Source organism: Labeo rohita, chromosome 19 (assembly GCF_022985175.1).
Source record: "Labeo rohita strain BAU-BD-2019 chromosome 19, IGBB_LRoh.1.0, whole genome shotgun sequence".
NCBI lineage: Eukaryota > Metazoa > Chordata > Actinopteri > Cypriniformes > Cyprinidae > Labeo > Labeo rohita.
The window spans coordinates 21,845,974-21,865,419 of NC_066887.1; the positions used below are offsets into that span (position 1 = coordinate 21,845,974).

Below are 19,446 nucleotides of genomic sequence, written 5' to 3' on the forward strand. Positions count from 1 at the left end.
AGGAACCCATTACACAAAATGTATTGAAGATCATTTATTTACAGCTAGAAGCATTTTAACATAAATTGGTTTACTTTTCAGAGGATAAGTTTAATTTCACTAAATTGTGTGAAAGGGCATTGTGTAAGTTTATAACAGTTTCAAGATATTAAAGCCATAAAGTTACAAATATAAAATATAAAGACTTTTATAAAAGGTTATGCAGGTCAAATAAAATTCATCAACTAAAATGGTGATTGCATATTTAAGTTGTGTGGTACCAAATAAAACTGCTGAAATTGTCATGTCCAAAAATTAAGCTCAAGTCACAATTGTGACAAAGTGGTTGCTTCATATATATATATATATATATATACATACATATATATATAGAAAAGACCAAATGAATAAAACTTAAACAATACAAGTATGATGAAAGAAACACTTGTTTTGGAAACACTTTACAATAAAGTAGAATTGGTTAACTTTAAGAAACCTATATGTGTGATCTAACAATAAACAGTTGTACTGCACTTATGAATAATTAACATGAACCTAGTTTAGTATGCTAAAAAAATTATTGTAAGTTCATGAGGAAACCATAAGATGATGACATTATGGTTTTATTTAACTACATTATTTGAACTAATCAACAGTAAATTCTACTTCTAAACCCTATTGCTCATATCAAGGTTTCACAAACACTTTAAATACATTAACATTACTCAATGCACTATGAACATGAGCATCTATTTTATTAGCATCAAGATTAATTGTATAAAATATATTGTTCATTGTTAGCTAATCGATTAAGTAACATTAACAAATAAGACCTTACTGTAATGATCTTAAAATCTATACCATGTAATTTTCCATTCCCCTTCACACAAGCTCATGAACAGTGCAAACTCATCAAAATGCACTAAGGCACACAAATTTCAGAACAAACCTCTTTTTCCCCAGCTTCAAAATCATCCATAAAACAATGGATACAAAACAACGCACACAAAAGTCAGGCAAGTTTACAAGTCAATCAAGTTTATTTAAGATTGTTTATGCTTTCTTTTGCGCTTGTGCTTCAGCTTTCTGGAGCTTCTTCACCTCTTGTTTGATGATCCTGTTCCTCTGCAAAGACAAAAAATAAATAAAAACAGGTTAAATTGCAATCATATCTTAAGACACCACAACATATACACCAAAGTCCAACATATACATATACAGTCTAAAAAAAAAAAAAAAAAAACATACCATTTTCTTGGCCAACATCACCTTGAAGCGATCAAAGTCAGACATTGCGGCCCTCTGTTAAAAGAAAATTAGTATGATAAGAAAAGACTTATGAAGCAAATCACCGTCTAGCATGTTGCAAACGCCCCAAGATGCAACCTTGAAAATGCTAGATCTGGCTAAAAGATGCCATTCGTTCACAATACAAACAATCTTTATCCAATAAGTGCAAGAGATCTCAAGTGGTTCTGTATGTTGTTACATACCTTCTTTTTGGCCTCAATTTTCTTGGCCCAGTTGCTTTCTTCCCACTTCTTGTTGATTTCTGCTTTTTCCCAGGCGCGCCTAACATACTTCTGACGGGCGCTGAAACAAACCAAAACAGAAGAGGTGATGAGCGATTGAAACAGACAGAAATTAACTAGTGCTCAGGGCAAAAAAAAAAAAAAAACCATCAAAAGTGACAAAAAAATTCTCATTTAAAAAGGTTTTATCTAACATTTAGTGGTTCAACGCATTCCAGTCATCTAATTACAGTTTAAGCTGAATGGAGACATAAAAATAAAAAACACAAATACATTTACAGAGATTTTATACTAAAAGGCACCTCAAAGTGACAGTGGTGTAAAATGTTACAATTTAGAAAAAGCAAGAAATCTTTGACATTTGAAGGCAGAGCAAAATTAAGATGCTCTACTGATTATCAAATACTACTACAATTAGACCAGCAAAATACATGGAATGTACTCATAAAATATGACACAAATGCTCCAAACGCAAACTCACCCGTGAGGTACTTTGATGACGAAGTCAGTGAGCTGCAAGCACTTGAATGGCATAGCCTGTCTCCTCACTTCAGTACATGGGCCATCTACCAGTGCCTGAAGAGAATTTAAAACAATCTGACTTACAACTCAGACATTAAAAAGCTTAATGAAATATGTAATGTGAAATGAAGGTAGTATGCTTTACATTATACAGTGTAGCAGTATTCAAAACTCACCCTGTTTTGGTCAATGACATCTATAATGACCACCAGTTTGCCCTCGTGAGGACCGAAAGCAACAAAGGCAACGCGGCCGATCTCAACAAAGCGCTTGAACACCTGAAAAAAAAAAAAAAAAATAGAGGAAAGAGGAGATAAGTATTGAAGCATTTCTAAGTAATTTCCAGCATATATACAGTACCCAGTCAAAAGTTTTTGAACAGTAGTTTTTTTTTCTCCAAGTCTCACCAAGCCTGCATTTACTTAATCCAAAATACAGCAAAAGCAGTAATATTGTGAAATATTTTAACTATTTAAAATAACTGCTATTTAAATATATTTTAAAATGTAATTTATTCCTGTGATCAAAGCTACATTTAGTTGAGTTACTTCATTAATCCCAAAGGGAAATTCACATCACAGCTCATCACACAATACATAAAAAAAACAATAATAATAATAAAAAAACACTTACAGCATCATTACTCACGATTCTTCAGAAATCATTCTAATACGCTGATTTGCTGTTCAAGAAACTTTTATCATCACCAATATTTAACAGTTGAGTACATTTGAGGATTCTATGATGAACAGAATAATCTACCCAATCCAAAAGATCTGAAATAACACTTTTATAACATAATACACTATATCATTTAAAAGCTTAAAGTGTGTAAACACACATATTATATATATATATATATATATATATATATATATATATATATATATAAATAATGTTACAAAAGAATTCTATTTCAGATAAATTCTGCTCTTCTGAACTTTCAATTCATCAAAGTACCTTGAAAAAAAATCCACTCAGCTGTTTTCAACAATGTTTTTTGAGCTGCAAATATTAGAATGATTCCTGAAGGATCATGTGACTGGAGTAATGATGCTAAAAATTCAGCTTTGAAATCACAGGAATAAATTGGACTTTAAAATATATTCAAAAAGAGAACAGTTACTTTAAATAGTAAAAATAATTCAACATTTTGCTGTATTTTGGATCAAATAAATGTAGGCTTGGTAAGCAAAAGACACGACAAAACACCAAAAATCTTAAGGTCCGAAAACTTTTGACTGGTAGCGTAACGACTGCCACTGCTTTGTGCGTATTTAATCGTTTCTTTCCCGAGTATTTTCCCTGACTTTAAGTATATTATACCCGGTGTCTCCCTTTTCAAAAGTCTCTAGCTTTACATCCACAGCACATCTGTCCCGCTGAGTAATAACACATGCCTCCATTGGAAAGAAACTGGACGAAGAAACGGCATTCCCGTTATAAAACGCATTCGTTTTAGGGTCTTCGTTGCTTTATCATCATTTGGTGGTAGTTAAATATGAAAGACGAGTTTAAAGTCTGACGGCTGACATGTTTGTAGACTCCGGCCTAACTCACTCCACCACGTTGTTTCGAGACATGTCTGCAGCTCATTTTCTCCCCGATAGCGCTAAAAGGTTCACTTACACTACAATCATACTATATGTGTGGTCGTTGTGTTATTAAAATACATTTTAGATGTTTTCCTGGTCTGTAATCTTTCAAAAAACACCATTTTTACTTGATTTTAGACACCGCGTAAGTGAGTTCACTCACCATGATGGCAGACCGTGGTAGAAAAAGAACGAAGGGATTTCCGCTCTGGAATGAAGAGCCTTCCGTTTGAGTTCTGCGCATGCGCGGCGACTACAAACCGTGAAGAGATATGGAACGAGATGAAATGTGTATATGTTTAATGCCGTACAAGTGCAGCTGCTTATTTTCATATTTGAACGGTTTATTTTATACAAGTCCACGAATGTGCTATGACAATGTCTTTTTAAAAATATTTTTTATTAGTAGAAATTTTATACGAACTGTTCAAAAGAATCGAAATATCCGAATTGCATTATTAATAATATCGTTAACACATTATAACATAGTAAACATATGTATTATCTTGGGAAATCTCGTTTACTTATATAATGTCGTATATTAAGCAAACACAATTTGTTTTTTGCTTTGTGCTGGTCATAGCAAGAAGAAAAGCAAGCTTCCATTGAATGCAGTTTAGTGTCTGATCGCTGGGTGGCAGTGACAAGCACCCGTCAGAGGCTCACAGTTACACGCAAATACAACTTTTACATTAAACGTGGCAGGTTTGTGCTGAAAGAAAATTGTTCCAAAGTTCCAAACAGGAGGCTCGTTGGTCTAGGGGTATGATTCTCGCTTAGGGTGCGAGAGGTCCCGGGTTCAAATCCCGGACGAGCCCTTTCTTTTTCACATGCTTTAAATGCTCATCAGTGTCACAATAATGCAGTTAAACAATAAATAATTCAAATCACGTTATTCATTTCTTAAATAGATACATAAAACTATTTTGATAAATAGTTCTTAATAAAACGTTAATGTGTAGCAGTATAATTCATTAATTATTTATTAACTCACGTTAGGTTTTCAGTTTAAAACATTCCATATTTAAAAATACAGTAAAAACAGCAATATTATGAAATATTTTTAAATAACGTTTTTCTATTTTAATTTACTTTAAAATATAATTTATTCCTGTGGTGGCAAAGCTGAATTTTTATTAGCCATTAGACTTACTACAGACTAAACTTTTTTTGTAATTTGTGATACTTTTTGGGAGTCTTTGATTAATAAAATGTTAAAAAGCATAGTGTTTATTCAAAATAGAAATCTTTTCTAACAATATAAGTCTTTACTATCACATTTTTTTTTAAATCACTATCATATATTTATTTATCAGTTTAACATATCCTTGCTGAATAAAAGTATTCATTTCTTATTTTTTAAAATAATTTTTATTCATCAAAGAATCCTGAAAAAAATATCACAGTTTCCAAAAAGCTGTTTTCAACAATAATAAATCAACATATTAGTATGATTTCTAATAGCTCATGTGACACTGAAGATTATTTTTAAAAGTGTATTAAAAATAGAAACAATCACTTTAAACTGCAATAATATTTCAGAATATTACTGCTTTTACTGTATTTTGATCAAATAAATGCAGCTTTGATGAGCATAAAATCCCAAACTTTTGAACAGTAGTGTATGTAATTTGTAGAGCTCCAAAGGTACTGTATAACACTAGAGAGATATGTGACCTCTATCAGCCAAAAATGAAAATGAATATGCGCTCTAACCAAGAGTGGGTGAAAGGAGCACGCTTGGCCCTTGGGGATCTTCTTTGACCACTTCCCTCTTTATACAGCCTGTGTTGCAGTCCTCTTTCTCACAAAAACAATATGTCGGTGGTGCCAATACGTGAGGAACTATGAGAACAGATCAAGAGGAATTTGTACTTACACAAAGGAGGTAAGCTCTATACATGTGTGTGTTTATGAGATAAAGAGATAGAAGACAAAAATGTTACTTCATGTCAGTAGGACATTTTTCTTTTTTGCATTAAAATATTATTTCTCATATTTTCTTTTACATATATTTTCTTTAATCATTTGATTATCAGCTTAACTTGCTCTTGGTAAAATATTAAAAATATTTTCTGGAGAGGGTATTAGTTTTTATTTAATTTTTATACATTGCTCTTTTATCATTTTAAGAATGTTGATTTTAGAAGTAGAACTCCTCAATGAGAATAGAAAATATTAGATGAATAAACATAAGAAAAATGTAAGTAGGGATCATGTAGCAAATCATATTGTGATATACCCAAGGGGATGTCCTATTAGACAGAAAATGTTCTGACGCAAGAGCCAGAAGAATGATGAGAAAAAACTAGTGCAATAAATTAGTAAAAGAATCATTCTAGGCATTATTAAATCCTTTTGTCTATGCACATTTTGTATCTTTTCACTGTATATGACAGGTCATGGTGGATCTCCAGTTGGCTGCCATCCTGGTGTCCCACCTCACTCTCCTATCTTATAAAAGCGGAAGAAAAAATTCTGAAACGTAAGTGTCCTGTATGTGTAATGGTAGGTTTCTGATCCGCATACAAACCATTCAACATCTCTATTTTATTTTCAGCCATCAGAGTGAAGTTTACTCAAGGATATGTTCCCATATCTAATGGCAACTACATATGGACTCTTGGCTTTAATGAAAGAGAACACTCACCTGAGATCTCAGCCTCTGGAGTTCAACACAATCAGGTCCCACTGGTGCTACTACATGGTTTTGGGAGTGGAGTGGGTCTGTGGGTAAAAAACCTACCTGCCCTTGCACAGGAAGGACGGCCCGTGTTCGCACTGGACATGTTGGGTTTTGGACGCAGCAGTCGGCCGATTTTCGGCAGGGATGCCAAGGAAGCAGAGGAACAGTTTGTACAAACCCTGGAGGACTGGAGAAAAGCAGAAGGGTTGGAACACATGATTCTTCTGGGCCATGATCTTGGAGGATATGTGTCAACTGCATATGCCCTGAAATATCCTCACAGGTCTGTGAGTGTGTTCGGAATTAAAATAACATTTTAGCTATGCTGAATCAAGCAAGGATGTCTGCTATAATGATTTTTTTGGAAATGATTTTGTCACAGATTGAAGCACTTGGTGCTGGTGGAGCCGTGGGGTTTTGCAGCAAGACCACATGTTCAGGAGAACTGGGTTCCCATCTGGATTAAAGTATTTGGGGCAGCAATGAATCCATTTAACCCTCTTGGTCTGCTTAGGCTGGTGGGCCCGCTGGGTATGAAACAGCATTATTAACTAAAACTATTAAATTTAATTTACAGTAAATTAAATAAAATAAAAATATTAAATGAAAAAATATAAACTTAAAAATTTGAAATTTTGTTGTGGCAACTAAAAAAAGGGTAAGCTGATATACTAAAATAACAAAAAATAAAATATAAAAAAATCTAAATGGAGGTATTATAAACAAAACAAACAAAAAAAATGAAACAAGTCACAACTAAAGTAATATCACGAGGTGTAAGGTCATCACGAGAAATAAACAAAAGCCTAACCTTTTCATTTTTTTATCCTGATTTGGAAATTCTCTGTAGTATGGCAATTGATCTTTCTTTACAAACGTATTTCTCTTTCAGGTCCTTTGTTGCTACAGCTTTTGCGATCAGATTTTAAGCAGAAATATGCTTCTGTATTTGCCGATGACACGGTGGCTGATTACATATACCATGTGAACGCACAAACGGCCAGGTAAACCGCGAACCCAAGCGGAATAGCTGCTTCTGACCTAAAAGACAGAAATTAAAAATGTTTACGAATGTATCTTGTGATTGGGCAGCGGTGAGACCGCATTTAAAAACATGACAATTCCATACGGCTGGCCTCAGCACCCCATGATTGACCGTGTGGAGATGATCAGTCCCTCTCTTCCCATGACCTTCATCTACGGATCACGTTCCCGCATCGATGGCCAATCAGGAAAAGCCATTCAAGAAATGAGACCCAACTCACACACAGAAATCGTAGTAAGTTTTACTTGAGGGAACATATTGTTTTTCCTCTTTAAACCCCACAGTTAACGCTGTTCTTAATTTCTTTCAGGTCATTCAGGGTGCAGGTCACTATGTGTTCGCGGACCAATCGGAGGATTTCAACCAGGCTGTGCTTAAGATATGCAATAATGTCAGGCACATAAATGGGAAGGATGAATGAGAGAGAGAGAAAAATGAGGGGGGAAAAGTGCGTGGCGGAGAGATTCCGTAAAAAGGAGGATTAAATGTGGCTTTGTTTGGACAGAGGAACTATTTCTCTTGGCGAAATTAGGCAGAACAGACAAAACTGACAATATTGTGTCAAAATATTAACTTACTGTTTATTAAAATGTTTTATAAAATTAATATCACATTACAATTTTACTACTCTTGCTAAACTATATCATATAGATGATATACAGTTGAGGTCAAAAGTTTACATACACGTTGCAGAGTTATTTTACCACAATAAGTGGGGTCATACAAATTTTATAATTTTTTTACCCTGTTCAAAAGTTTACATGTACTGTGTTGTTACCTGAATGATCCAAAGTTTTTTTGTTTAGTGATAGTTGTTCATGAGTCCATTGTTGGTCCTGAACAGTTATACTGCCTGCTGTTCTTCATAAAAATCCTTTAGGTCCCACAAATTCTTTGGTTTTTCACCTTTTTTGTGTGTTTGAATCCTTTCCAACAATGACAGTATGATTTTAAAACTCTTCTTTTGACACTGAGGACAACTGAATAGAAGGTTCAAACGCTCACTGATGCTCCAGAAGGAAAAACAATGCATATTATTTTCTCTTGTGGACTATATGTAAATGTCTTTTATGTGAAATATCTATGACCCCTCTTATTTCAGTAAAATAATTAACATTTTGCAGATTCCCCTGGTGAAAAAACCAGCATATGCTGGTAGGTATGTTTTGATGCTGGAATGCTGGTTAGGTAGGTTTTGATGCTGGTTTAAGCTGGTCCTTTGCTGGTTTATGCTGGTCCTTAGCTGGTTTAATCTGGTCCTTTGCTGGTTTTTGCTGGTCATGTTGCTGGTCAAGGACCAGCATGAACCAGCAAAGGACCAGCATAAACCAGCAAAGGATCAGCTTAAACCAGCATCAAAACCTACCTAACCAGCATCCCAGCATCAAAACATACCTACCAGCATATGCTGTTTTTTTCACCAGGGTCTGCAAGGTGTTTGTAAACTTTTGACCTCAACTGTAAATATAAGACAAAAAGAGTAACACACTATTTTTGCCTCAGATTCACACGTTAAATCGACAGCCTTAATTTATTGTCATGTGTCTTATATCAACAAAGCAAACGTGAAATACGTACAAAGCAAAGTAAAGTAGCATATTGCTAACTTGTGTTGTGATCTACTCGAGTGCATTAGATGGAACAACCTCTAAGAAATGCTACAACATTTAGCAATATTTGTGCATGTCACTGGTGCTCTGGTGAAAAAATACCACTTGTACAGATAAGAAAAATAAACGTGGCAGTTGTTCAGACAACACATGTACAATTGCGAAATTAAAGTGTAATTTTGACCTCATTTGATGAAATAGAAGTGTCTGTTATTTGCCAACAGAAGTGAGTACTTTGAAATCATTTTATCTGATTTTGCAAAACAACCTTCACATGTACAGACATTTACTTACAGAAGAAACCACATATACAAAGATCATTGCACTCATGCATGTTGATCTGGTTCAAACACATTTAAACGAAGGACAGACAGGTAAGGATCATCATATCATCTGGTCTGGATATCAAACAACTAGTTGCTAAACATGCAGGTCAAGCTGTTGTGGTATATTTGATCATCTTTAACACACAATCAGTAGCAAAAAAAGTGATTGCACTGACACAGAAAACAACTAATGGTGCGTTCATGTGCTGTATTGTTATGTCTTAGATCATGATGGGTGTACTTGTGATTTTGTTTCTCACTCTTTCTCCTGTGCTGTGCGTTGCTCATTTGACAGGTAAGAACAGATTAATAGAAGAGAAAATCCCTTGACTCAAGAAGTTCTGTATTGATTATGATTACCTTGTTTAATGCATGGTATTCATTTATTCAAATTATAGACAAAGAATAACAGTGGTTAGTGAAAACCTCTGATCCTAATTTTGTATTTATTTTCTTTAAAGTTGTCTAGGGTGGGTGGGTTGTCACTTTCTTCTGTTCAATGTAACTTTCATATTGCATTGAACAGGTAATCTTGCTTTCGAAGCCAAAGCCGTTCAGTCTTCCATAGGCGACAAACAGGGAGATGCTGAACGTGCAGTAGATGGAAACAAAGAGAGTGATTACATGAAGGGCTCATGCACTCACACTAAATCTGAGCTTGGCCCATGGTGGAGAGTCGACCTCAAAGATGTCTACAGTGTCAGCAAGGTTATCATCACTAATCGTGGAGACTGCTGCAGTGACCGAATTAAAGGAGCTCAGATACGTATTGGTGACAGCCTGGATAACAATGGAAACAACAATGAACTGTAAGAAATGTTTCAGTTGTTTTATCAACTTCTCATGTTTATGATTATCAGTCTGGTTTAACAAAAGAAAACTGAAAAACATCTGTTGAATTGAATGAAATGATTGCTTGTTATTTGTTTAATAGCTGAGAGGCCTCTGGTTTTCACTTTCACGTTCATTTGTGTATTTGCAGGGCTGAAAACCTTCTGACTGTTCCTGAAGGCACAAAAACATTTGAGTTTAAGCCTATTAAGGGTCGATATGTCAACATCTTTTTGCCTGGGAAAGATAAAACTCTCACTTTGTGTGAAGTTGAGGTATTTGCAGGTAAGAAACAGCTAGAGAAGACAGGACAACTCTGATATATGTTGTGTATACATATTCATTTTGGGTGTTTTATTAACAGAAAAGAAGGAAGTCCAATCTATTTGTGTTCCAAGTGAGTGTTTTTTTTACTCCGAATGTGTTTTCAGCTGCATAATAATATCCAAAGTAATTTTGTACAAAATTACTCACAAAATGAAATAAAACATAAAATAAAGTAAATGTCCTTTTTCTCATTTTTGATGTTTAACAGGAAATCTTGCTCTTCGAGGTGAAGCAGTCCAGTCTTCCACATATGATAAACAAGGAGATGCTCAAAATTCTATCGATGGCAAAACACTGACAAAATACAGTTATGGGTCCTGCTCTCACACTGAAGAGGAGAAAGACCCCTGGTGGAGAGTTGACTTGAAGAAATCCTACATTGTAACCAGGGTTAGTATCACTAATCGTGGAGAATGTTGTCCAGAGCGGATAAATGGCGCTCAGATCCGTATCGGTGACAGCTTGGAAAATAATGGCAACAGAAATAAGCTGTAAGTGTTGTCTCGCTCTCGGTCTTCTTACAACTTTACTATGCTTTTTTTAAAGCAAATGGATCAAGTGTATAAGCTATTTATTAAAGCAACTGTAGCTTGTGTATTTTTGTGACTTCAGAGCCCCCTACAATTAAAGGAGAAGTCCACTTCCAGAACAACAATTCACAAATAATTTACTCACTCCCTTGTCATCCAAGATGTTCATGTCTTTCTGTCTTCACTTGTAAAGAAATTATGGTTTTTGAGGAAAGCATTTCATGATTTTTCTTCATATAATGGATTTGATTGGCGCGCCGATTTTGAACTTCCAAAATGTAGTTTAAATGCAGCTTCAAAGGGCTCTAAACGATCCCAGTCGAGGAAGAAGGGTCTTATCTAGTGAAACGATCTGTCATTTTTTTTGGAAAATAAAAATGTGTACACTTTTTAAGCACAAAAGCTTGTGTAGCACAGGTTCTGGGATGTGCGTTCACGTACTATTGAATCATGTCAAAAGGTCAGGCCGAATGTAGGCAGAACTACAGACCGTGTTTACAAAGCGAACGCGCAAAGACTTAGAAAGTGCAAGTAAGTCAAACGCTGTTTATAAACAAAAAGCTACAACGATGTCAGATGATTCTGAAGTTGTAGGAGAAAATAAGATGGAGTTTTTAGCCGGAGTACACAGACGATGAACTTAGATGTGATTCGTAGTAGTGATGGGAAGTTCAGATCATTTTACCGACTCAGACCTTTCAGTCTCGTTCAGCAAAATGAACGAATATTTTTTCGAGTCATTTCGTTCATTTTATCAAAATATAATTAAAATATTACGTGTTACATCCCTAACACATCTACTGCTTACACAAACGTTGATTACACTATAAACAAGACAAAACTATAATGCTATAAGAAACAGAAAAGATTAATTCATTGTTTACCTGGGTCTTTAGTCTATGATTAGCTCACCTCATCTCTTATCTGACATGTTTTTCGGATTCGAATCATTCATTCATCACGTGACAGCCCCATAAGATGAATGAACGACTCGAAAAACCCCCAAAGACTCAACACAGGTGAACTAATTCCAGTACAGAACCAAATAGGCTGTTGCGCATGCGCGACTTAACAAATCACTCTCTGAGACGACTCATTCTTCGCGAGTCACATTAAAGATTTGTTCAAAATGAACAAACTGTAGCATCGTGAACGCGCATCCTAGAGCCTGTGCTACACAAGCTTTTGTGCTTAAAAAGTATACAAATTTTTATTTTTCGAAAAAAAAATGACAGATTGTTTCACTAGATAAGACCCTTCTTCCTTGGCTGGGATCATTTAGAGCCCTTTGAAGCTGCATTTAAACTACATTTTGGAAGTTCAAAATCGGGGCACCAATCAAGTCCATTATATGAAGAAAAATCCTGAAATGCTTTTCTCAAAAACCATAATTTCTTTACGACTGAAGACAGAAAGACATGAACATCTTGGATGACAAGGGGGTGAGTAAATTATTTGTAAATTGTTGTTCTGGAAGTGGACTTCTCCTTTAAGTGAAACTGACTGTTGTATATCACCATAAGCTATATACTGTTAATAAATTGAAAATGCTATAAATAAAAGCATACCCTTGTGAGAAACATCTAATATGCATCTCTATGTGTATTCACAGGGCTGCAGTCATTGAGTCCATTCCAGGTGACGGCACAAAAAAATTTACGTTTGAGCCTATTAAGGGGCGATATGTCAACATTTTCCTACAAGGGGAAAGAAAAATACTTCAGATGTGTGAGGTTCAGGTGTTTTTAGGTAAGATATATACAAAAAAAAGAGAAACAATGTGGAGTGTGTACATATGAATACTATGCATAAACTTAAATAAAATAAAATTATTGCTATTTATTTTTATTTTTTTTATTGACAGCTTAAGTTGGATGAGAAGAAGTTACCGATCCTTAAAGAGAGAAAAGACTTCAAACAAAGTGTCTTCTCAGTATTTTCAGTAATCCTGTATTTGAAATACACCTTGTCATTTTTTAATCCAGCTCATCATTGTTAATCTTTATTTTCTACATGAATAAAAAAAGGATGATTAAACCCCGCCTTCCTGTGTAAACCTACAATTTTATAGACTATAGTTGTAATATTAACTTTTAGTTTTAATCATCAATACCTGCTGGTGACCTTGCTTAATTATTACTAATAATAGAAACACAGACATGCACACTGAATACTACAGCTGCAAGATTTAAAAAGGTAGGCTAGGATGCATTATCTCTGTTGAATTGGAAAATTGTACCCGTTTTAATACAGTTCAAAAATCCAGTTAAAGGAGAAGTCCACTTCCAAAACAAAGATTTACATATAATGTCCCCCCCCTTTTTGTCATCCAAGATGTTCATGTCTTTCTTTCGTCAGTCATAAAGAAATTGTGTTTTTTAAGGAAAACATTTCAGGATTTTTCTCCATATAATGGACTGATATGGTGCCCCGATTTTGAACTTCCAAAATGCAGTTTAAATGTGGTTTCAAACGATCATAAATGCGGTTGTAAACGATCCCAGCCGAGGGAGAAGGGTCTTATCTATCTTATCTGAAACGATCGGCTATTTTCATTAAAAAAATACAAGTTAAATACGTTTTAATCTCAAACGCTTTTGTTCTGTTTGTGACAGTTAGGGTATGTTGAAAAACTCCCATCTCATGTTCTCCCTCAACTTTGAAATCGTCCTGTATCGCTGTTTTACCTTTTTTGTTAAGGGTGTTTGATCTTCTTTGCATGTTCACAGTGCAAAGACTGGGTCGGTACTTCTGCAGCGATGTAGGATGATTTTGAAATGATTTTTGAAGTCGAGGGCGAAAATACAATTGGAGTTTAAAAAATATTTAAATTGTATTTTTTTTTATGAAAATTACAGATCGTTTCACTAGATAAAACCCTTCTTCCTCAGCTGGGATCGTTTACAACCATATCTGGGAATGTTTGAAGCCGCATTTAAACTGCGTTTTGGAAGTTCAAACTCAGGGCACCGTATCAGTCCATTATATGGAAAAAAATGCTGAAATGTTTTTCTCAAAAAACATAATTTCTTTACGACTGAAGAAAGAAAGACATGAACATCTTGGATGACAATGGGGTGAGTACATTATATCTGAATCTTTGTTTTGGAAGTGGACTTCTCCTTTAATGGAATGAGATTATTTACTTGTCTTCCTGTCATGCTGCCAAAGGGTCGAAGTGATCTTACTTCTTGGGTGTCACTAGTATTCTTTTATGTAATAATTCAACAGACCGTAGGGTGTCTCTTTTGTCATTTGTGTTTTGGAAAGGTGCTTACAAAGGCCCTCGATGCACACTAAGAGGCAAAACTTCACCTGATTGTCAAAGTGCCATTGCATCATAAAAGTGTGAAGGAAAACAGAGCAGATCCAAAGGGGGCACTCAGAAGCACCCGTTTGAAATGACAGTCTTGTGTCTTGTGGTATTGTAAGTCCCCACGTGCACATGAATTGCACCATTTGGGACAGGGCCATTGACGGTGACATGTATGTGCACTCTAATTTTATAATTTACATTTTGAATGTTCTCTGAACATTTTGACACAAGTAGTAACATTTAAAAAATGTCAGACAAATGTTCAAAAGGACTCCTTTTGACAATACCATGTCAATAGGAAAACAAAGGCAAAACCCAGCCATTTTAGGAAATTTAGAAACATAGTACAGGTAATATGTAACAAATAAGTGCGGCTTAACGCACAGGCTTGCCTAGGTGGCAGGATTGTGCAGGGGCCCAGGATTGGCCAGACTTTTTTATCGTTATTTTAAATTTACTTAGGCACGAACAAAAAAAGACCCTCAGTGTGGTCCATAAGAAATGTTAAAGGATTCGTTCAATGACAGTAAAATTTCAAGTATTCATTTTTCATTTTGTTGAATTTTATTTTTATCATTATTATTATTTTATTTTGTTCGTTTTACTTTGCATAAATAAATAAGTGCAATTAAGTGCTTGTTATATTTTTTTCTAGTTTTTTTTTTATTCTGTGTGAATCAACAAAATCAACTTTTATTTTCATATATACAGTTAAATACTTACAATCATATAAACAATGTCTTTAAGATTCAAACAGGTTTGACATTACAGGAATGCTCCACTGTATTCTCTTTTAAAACTTTGATTTCATAGAATCAGTTTCTTTGAAGTAGATAAAAAAGACAAACCAACTAATAAAACAAAGCATCACATTATAATAAAATCCACTGCTAATACTGTAACGTAATATTTATACAGGAAAATACTCCCATTGATATTTTGGCAATATTTTCGTCTAAGACTACATTTGAGACATAACTTATTCTGTGGGGTGATGAGCATTCAAAGCATGTGAGAAAAAGAAAGGGCTCGTCCGGGATTTGAACCCGGGACCTCTCGCACCCTAAGCGAGAATCATACCCCTAGACCAACGAGCCTCCTGTTTGGATGTCTGGAACATTTATTTTTTTTCAGCACAAACCTGCCACGTTTAATGTAAAAGTGTATGTACGTGTGACTGACAATCTGCAGTGTGCTTGTTACTGCCACCCAGCGGTCACACACTAAACTGCGTGAAGCTTTTACTGAGAATGTGAGAAGGGTATTCCTGCACAACAGGAGGCTGCAGTTTCTAGGACCGCATTTCTAGGGGCCTACAGTTTTTTTTTTTTTTTTTTTTTTTTTTGTTTGTTTGTTTTTTTTTTGTATTATTTTATTTATTTATTGTATTTATGTATGTATTAGCTTGTACTATTTAATAGCGCTTGCTATTCAGTTCTGTATGTTATTATATTTCAAAGAAATACGTAGTTGTTTAATTCTATACACTTAATTATTGTCCAAACCAACCAACGTCATAAAGTGCAGTAAACGGTAAAACAATTGCGCTACAAATTAGTGTGTTTATTGCTACATTAATAAATGTAAGATAATTTGAATACAAATGCTAGTTCATAACATTCAGCAGAACAATGAACTGTTTTGCACAGCTAAATAAGCTAAATGGAGATTGCTGACACCGCCTCGAACACAAGTTCAAACCAGGTCTTACATTAAAAATAAGATGGAAAGATAAAAAATGAATAGTTTTTGTTTTATGCTTGAATCAGGTCTGCTCTAGATGGCGCTGTCACAAAAAATAGGGTACTAGAACTGCGGTCCTGAAACTGCAGCGTCTGGTTGTGCAGGAACATACTATTGGAGAATGTTCCTAAATAAAATACGTTAACGATGCATAAAACATTTTAATTTTATTTTTATTTTATTACCTATATGCAGGCTACGAGTTTTGTGTAGCCAATAGTACATTTTTATTGCAACACAACTATTATTAACAGAACAAAGAACATGTCTTTCATTGTGTCTCTGGTTAGCATCTATTTTTCCTGTGGGCATTCATGTGTTTTGGAGGGGGAGTGGCATTGGAGAGTGATTATGAAGGGAAGGTGGGATCTTATGCTTTCAAAGCTAGCCTCTCCAAAATTGCCTACCCTATTTTGAATGTGCTGGACAGGAAAAAGACTTTTGAGACTATTGTGGAAAGTGATTTGTCAGGAAATTGTGTTTTAACACACACAAACACAAACACACAAACTAGCAAAGCAAAATGGTAACATCACAACAGATTAAATGAAAGAGTGGTCAAGTGAAATCAAAAGCTCACGGCACGAGAATTAGCGCTATTTTGGTAAAAACTATGGCTGCGTCCGAAAACCTAGTCAGCTGACTTGCTGCCTCGCTGCCTTATCAGGCAGTGACTTCGAAGGCTGCGAAGGAAACTCTAGAAACAGTTTCGAACGGACTTCAGAGGCAGCAGAACGTGACGCCGTTGCTAGGTTACCTAACGGTTAAGTTGTAGAATTTGTAGAAAAACGATCTTGTACTGTTATATATAAATGCTTTATTAATACATAAAGACCTCAGTGTCATTACCCACCGAAGAGTCTGTGCGTCGGAGAAGACGACTGAGAATGGCAGCTACTTTTTGCTTAAATAAATATAAGCACTGATGCAAGTAATATTGCAGAACAGGTCATTGTTATTAGTGTGTGTTTCGTTATTATTGGTAGTATATTGTAAATATTATTCTTATTCACTACTCATTTGAACTATTTTAACATTTTATTAAATACTATTATTACAAACAATATTATTTATTATGCTTTTTACACTATTACGATTCATAAAGAATATCATGGTCAAAATCTCTTCTATTATATAAGGTAACAAGTCTAATTTCACCAGAATATCTTTATTTATATAGTCTATATGACGCACACGCACAGAATTGTGGGAAATCGAAGGCAGCGAAGGATACATCTATGCTGCCTTCAAAATTCCATCAGATGAAGGTACCTCCGGAGACAGGAAGTGAAGCAGAATTAGAATTCGGACGTGACTTGATGCCTTCCTGCCTTGGAATGCTGCCTCCGAAGGCAGCATTTTAGAGCTTTCGGACGCAGCCTATAACAGAGAACGGTTGACTACGCTAAAATTAAAATTCTACTTTTAAATGTTACATTTTTTATGTCTTAAATGCTTGTTAAGCAAGTTTAAATGTATGTAATATTGTACACTTTATGCTGTATTCACCCAAATAAATTCAATTTGTCTAGTATTTTGTGCATGTGTTCTTGCTTACTAATAAATGTTCATCTATTGATTATTGCGTTTTTTATAAGTTCCAGTCCATTTTAAGCAAGCAATATAATCATTTTTAAACAATAGTTGACTTTAATAAAATAACCCAGCATGTTTGGTAAAAACATTTAACCCAACCAGCTGGGCCAATATAACCCAGCATGTGTTTTGTCCAATATTTACCCAGCGCAGGGTTGACAAAAAACCCAAGGTGGGTTGTTTTTAACCCAGCATTTTTTAGAAAAAAAAAAAGCAAAAGAAAAAATCTTTTTTCGGATAAGCATCAAAACAATGCCTAACCGTATTGCCACGCACCAAAGCAGTCAATACAGGGCGGTCAAGAATAACTTAAAGAGGTTGCCAACATTTACTACACCAACGTTGTGGACAAGCTTTTGACACTTGCTGCTGGTTTGAATCTGGGGATGCTTCCTGTTTTAAGTGTCAGTTGATGGCCCTATAATTTTTAACCAGAAATGTGCACGCTGCTTTTCTGATTTTCTGTGACCTTTTCCCGTGTCATGTGAAATGTATCCGTTTTTTTTCGTTGTTACTAAAGGTGAAACGAGTGAGGAAAAAATTAAAGATCAGTAGTGAGACTATTCTGTCATAAATCGCATACCATTCATTCCTGAACTTTACCCCCTGGTGAAAAAACCAGCATATGCTGGTAGGTAGGTATTGATGCTGGGATGCTGGTTAGGTAGGTTTTGATGCTGGTGTAAGCTGGTCCTTTGCTGGTTTATGCTGGTCATGTTGCTGGTCAAGAACCAGCATGAACCAGCAAAGGACCAGCATAAACCAGCATCAAAACCTACCTAACCAGCATCCCAGCATCAAAACATAGCTACCAGCATATGCTGGATTTTTCACCAGGGCCGTCCGTTACTGGCAATGAAATTAGGCTACTGGTTGATATGTCCCGGTAGAGCCCTGCATTTCAACCCAAGTCCGACGGGCCTCGACTTTTTTACGCCCCTAGGACCGGGCTTTGAGACCATTTTCACATCATAGTTTTGGCCGGGCTTCGGGCCTGTTTTAAAGCTTGTCGCAAAGCATCGGCAAACGTTATTACCATGAATGTGTCGGGGGGGAAATAGTAAGGAGATTTCTGAATTATTTATTAATAAACTAGTGTTTTCCGAGTCAGTGTCGCTCCAGTCGAGATGACAGAAAGCGTGTCATGTTTGTTTTCTTTCTTTTATAAAAGCACTATTTGCAACGTTTTGTTGATATTGTGAGTGCACACAAATAAAAGTATACCCTTTACAGTTCTGAATGATGTATTATTCTTACATTTATCAGCAAAAATGACGGAATATTTTAAATAATTTCCACTGAAAAAATGGAAGTGATCCACTTTCTGCACAAACGATTGAATTTTGGTCCAAATAGCACATATTTACCTAGGTTTAGCGTTTAAACTAACATTGTTTTATACTTGAACTGTTTTAAATCTATAGATTTTATTTTAGGCAAGTCGAGAAGGCAAAATTAATCAAACAGACTATGATCAGTCTATCCGCAGGCCGCTTTGTCATTACTTTAAAAATCAAAAACTTATATTTAACGAACAACAACAAAAAAGCTTCAAACGGTTTTTCTACCTTTCGTTTTTAACTTGATAAAAAACGAAATATAATCACTTTGCCACTGCATACAAAACTGAACTATTTTAGTAGTATAAGCTGTTTTGGGAGAAGGGGGAAAAAGACGGGCTCTGGTCAGACTCGGGCCGAGAATAGTTTGCATAGTTTGTCAGATCTTCAGTTTTCAGCATTTGCTTTCGTTTGAGGGTATTTAGCACCGTCTAGCTGCCCCCCTCCCTCATTTTTGGGTGAACGACA

The 19,446-nt window shown here is 35.3% G+C and overlaps 3 protein-coding genes and 2 non-coding genes across 6 annotated transcripts; 3 read left to right on the top strand and 2 right to left on the bottom strand.

The window, feature by feature from the left end:
• Window positions 1-996: 996 nt before the first annotated feature.
• rpl14 (ribosomal protein L14) lies at window positions 997-3,893 on the bottom strand. Its single transcript, XM_051137150.1, has 6 exons — window positions 3,792-3,893; window positions 2,210-2,311; window positions 1,993-2,087; window positions 1,473-1,572; window positions 1,228-1,281; window positions 997-1,104 (listed from the first exon to the last, which is right to left on the bottom strand). Exons 1-6 carry the CDS (start codon window positions 3,870-3,872, stop codon window positions 1,033-1,035), a joined length of 504 nt encoding a protein of 167 aa, XP_050993107.1. The 5' UTR covers window positions 3,873-3,893; the 3' UTR covers window positions 997-1,032.
• A 481-nt stretch (window positions 3,894-4,374) lies between these two features.
• Window positions 4,375-4,446, top strand: trnap-agg (transfer RNA proline (anticodon AGG)). The gene has a single exon. It is a non-coding gene; the product is annotated as a tRNA-Pro (tRNA).
• A 952-nt stretch (window positions 4,447-5,398) lies between these two features.
• Window positions 5,399-8,387, top strand: LOC127181444 (1-acylglycerol-3-phosphate O-acyltransferase ABHD5). Its single transcript, XM_051136199.1, has 7 exons — window positions 5,399-5,516; window positions 6,028-6,113; window positions 6,189-6,597; window positions 6,697-6,845; window positions 7,207-7,318; window positions 7,407-7,593; window positions 7,670-8,387. Exons 1-7 carry the CDS (start codon window positions 5,476-5,478, stop codon window positions 7,778-7,780), a joined length of 1,095 nt encoding a protein of 364 aa, XP_050992156.1. The 5' UTR covers window positions 5,399-5,475; the 3' UTR covers window positions 7,781-8,387.
• A 356-nt stretch (window positions 8,388-8,743) lies between these two features.
• Window positions 8,744-13,026, top strand: LOC127181950 (pentraxin fusion protein). 2 transcript variants are annotated; one of them, XM_051136990.1, is made up of 8 exons: window positions 8,744-9,343; window positions 9,521-9,590; window positions 9,822-10,104; window positions 10,278-10,411; window positions 10,491-10,523; window positions 10,662-10,944; window positions 12,596-12,732; window positions 12,848-13,026. In XM_051136990.1, the coding sequence occupies exons 2-8, from the start codon at window positions 9,524-9,526 to the stop codon at window positions 12,850-12,852; spliced, it is 942 nt and encodes a 313-aa protein (XP_050992947.1). In that variant the 5' UTR covers window positions 8,744-9,343; window positions 9,521-9,523; the 3' UTR covers window positions 12,853-13,026. The 2 variants fall into 2 exon arrangements, with proteins under 2 accessions (XP_050992947.1, XP_050992946.1); XM_051136989.1 differs by having other exon boundaries at window positions 8,744-9,590.
• A 2,298-nt stretch (window positions 13,027-15,324) lies between these two features.
• trnap-agg (transfer RNA proline (anticodon AGG)) lies at window positions 15,325-15,396 on the bottom strand. The gene has a single exon. It is a non-coding gene; the product is annotated as a tRNA-Pro (tRNA).
• Window positions 15,397-19,446: the final 4,050 nt, after the last annotated feature.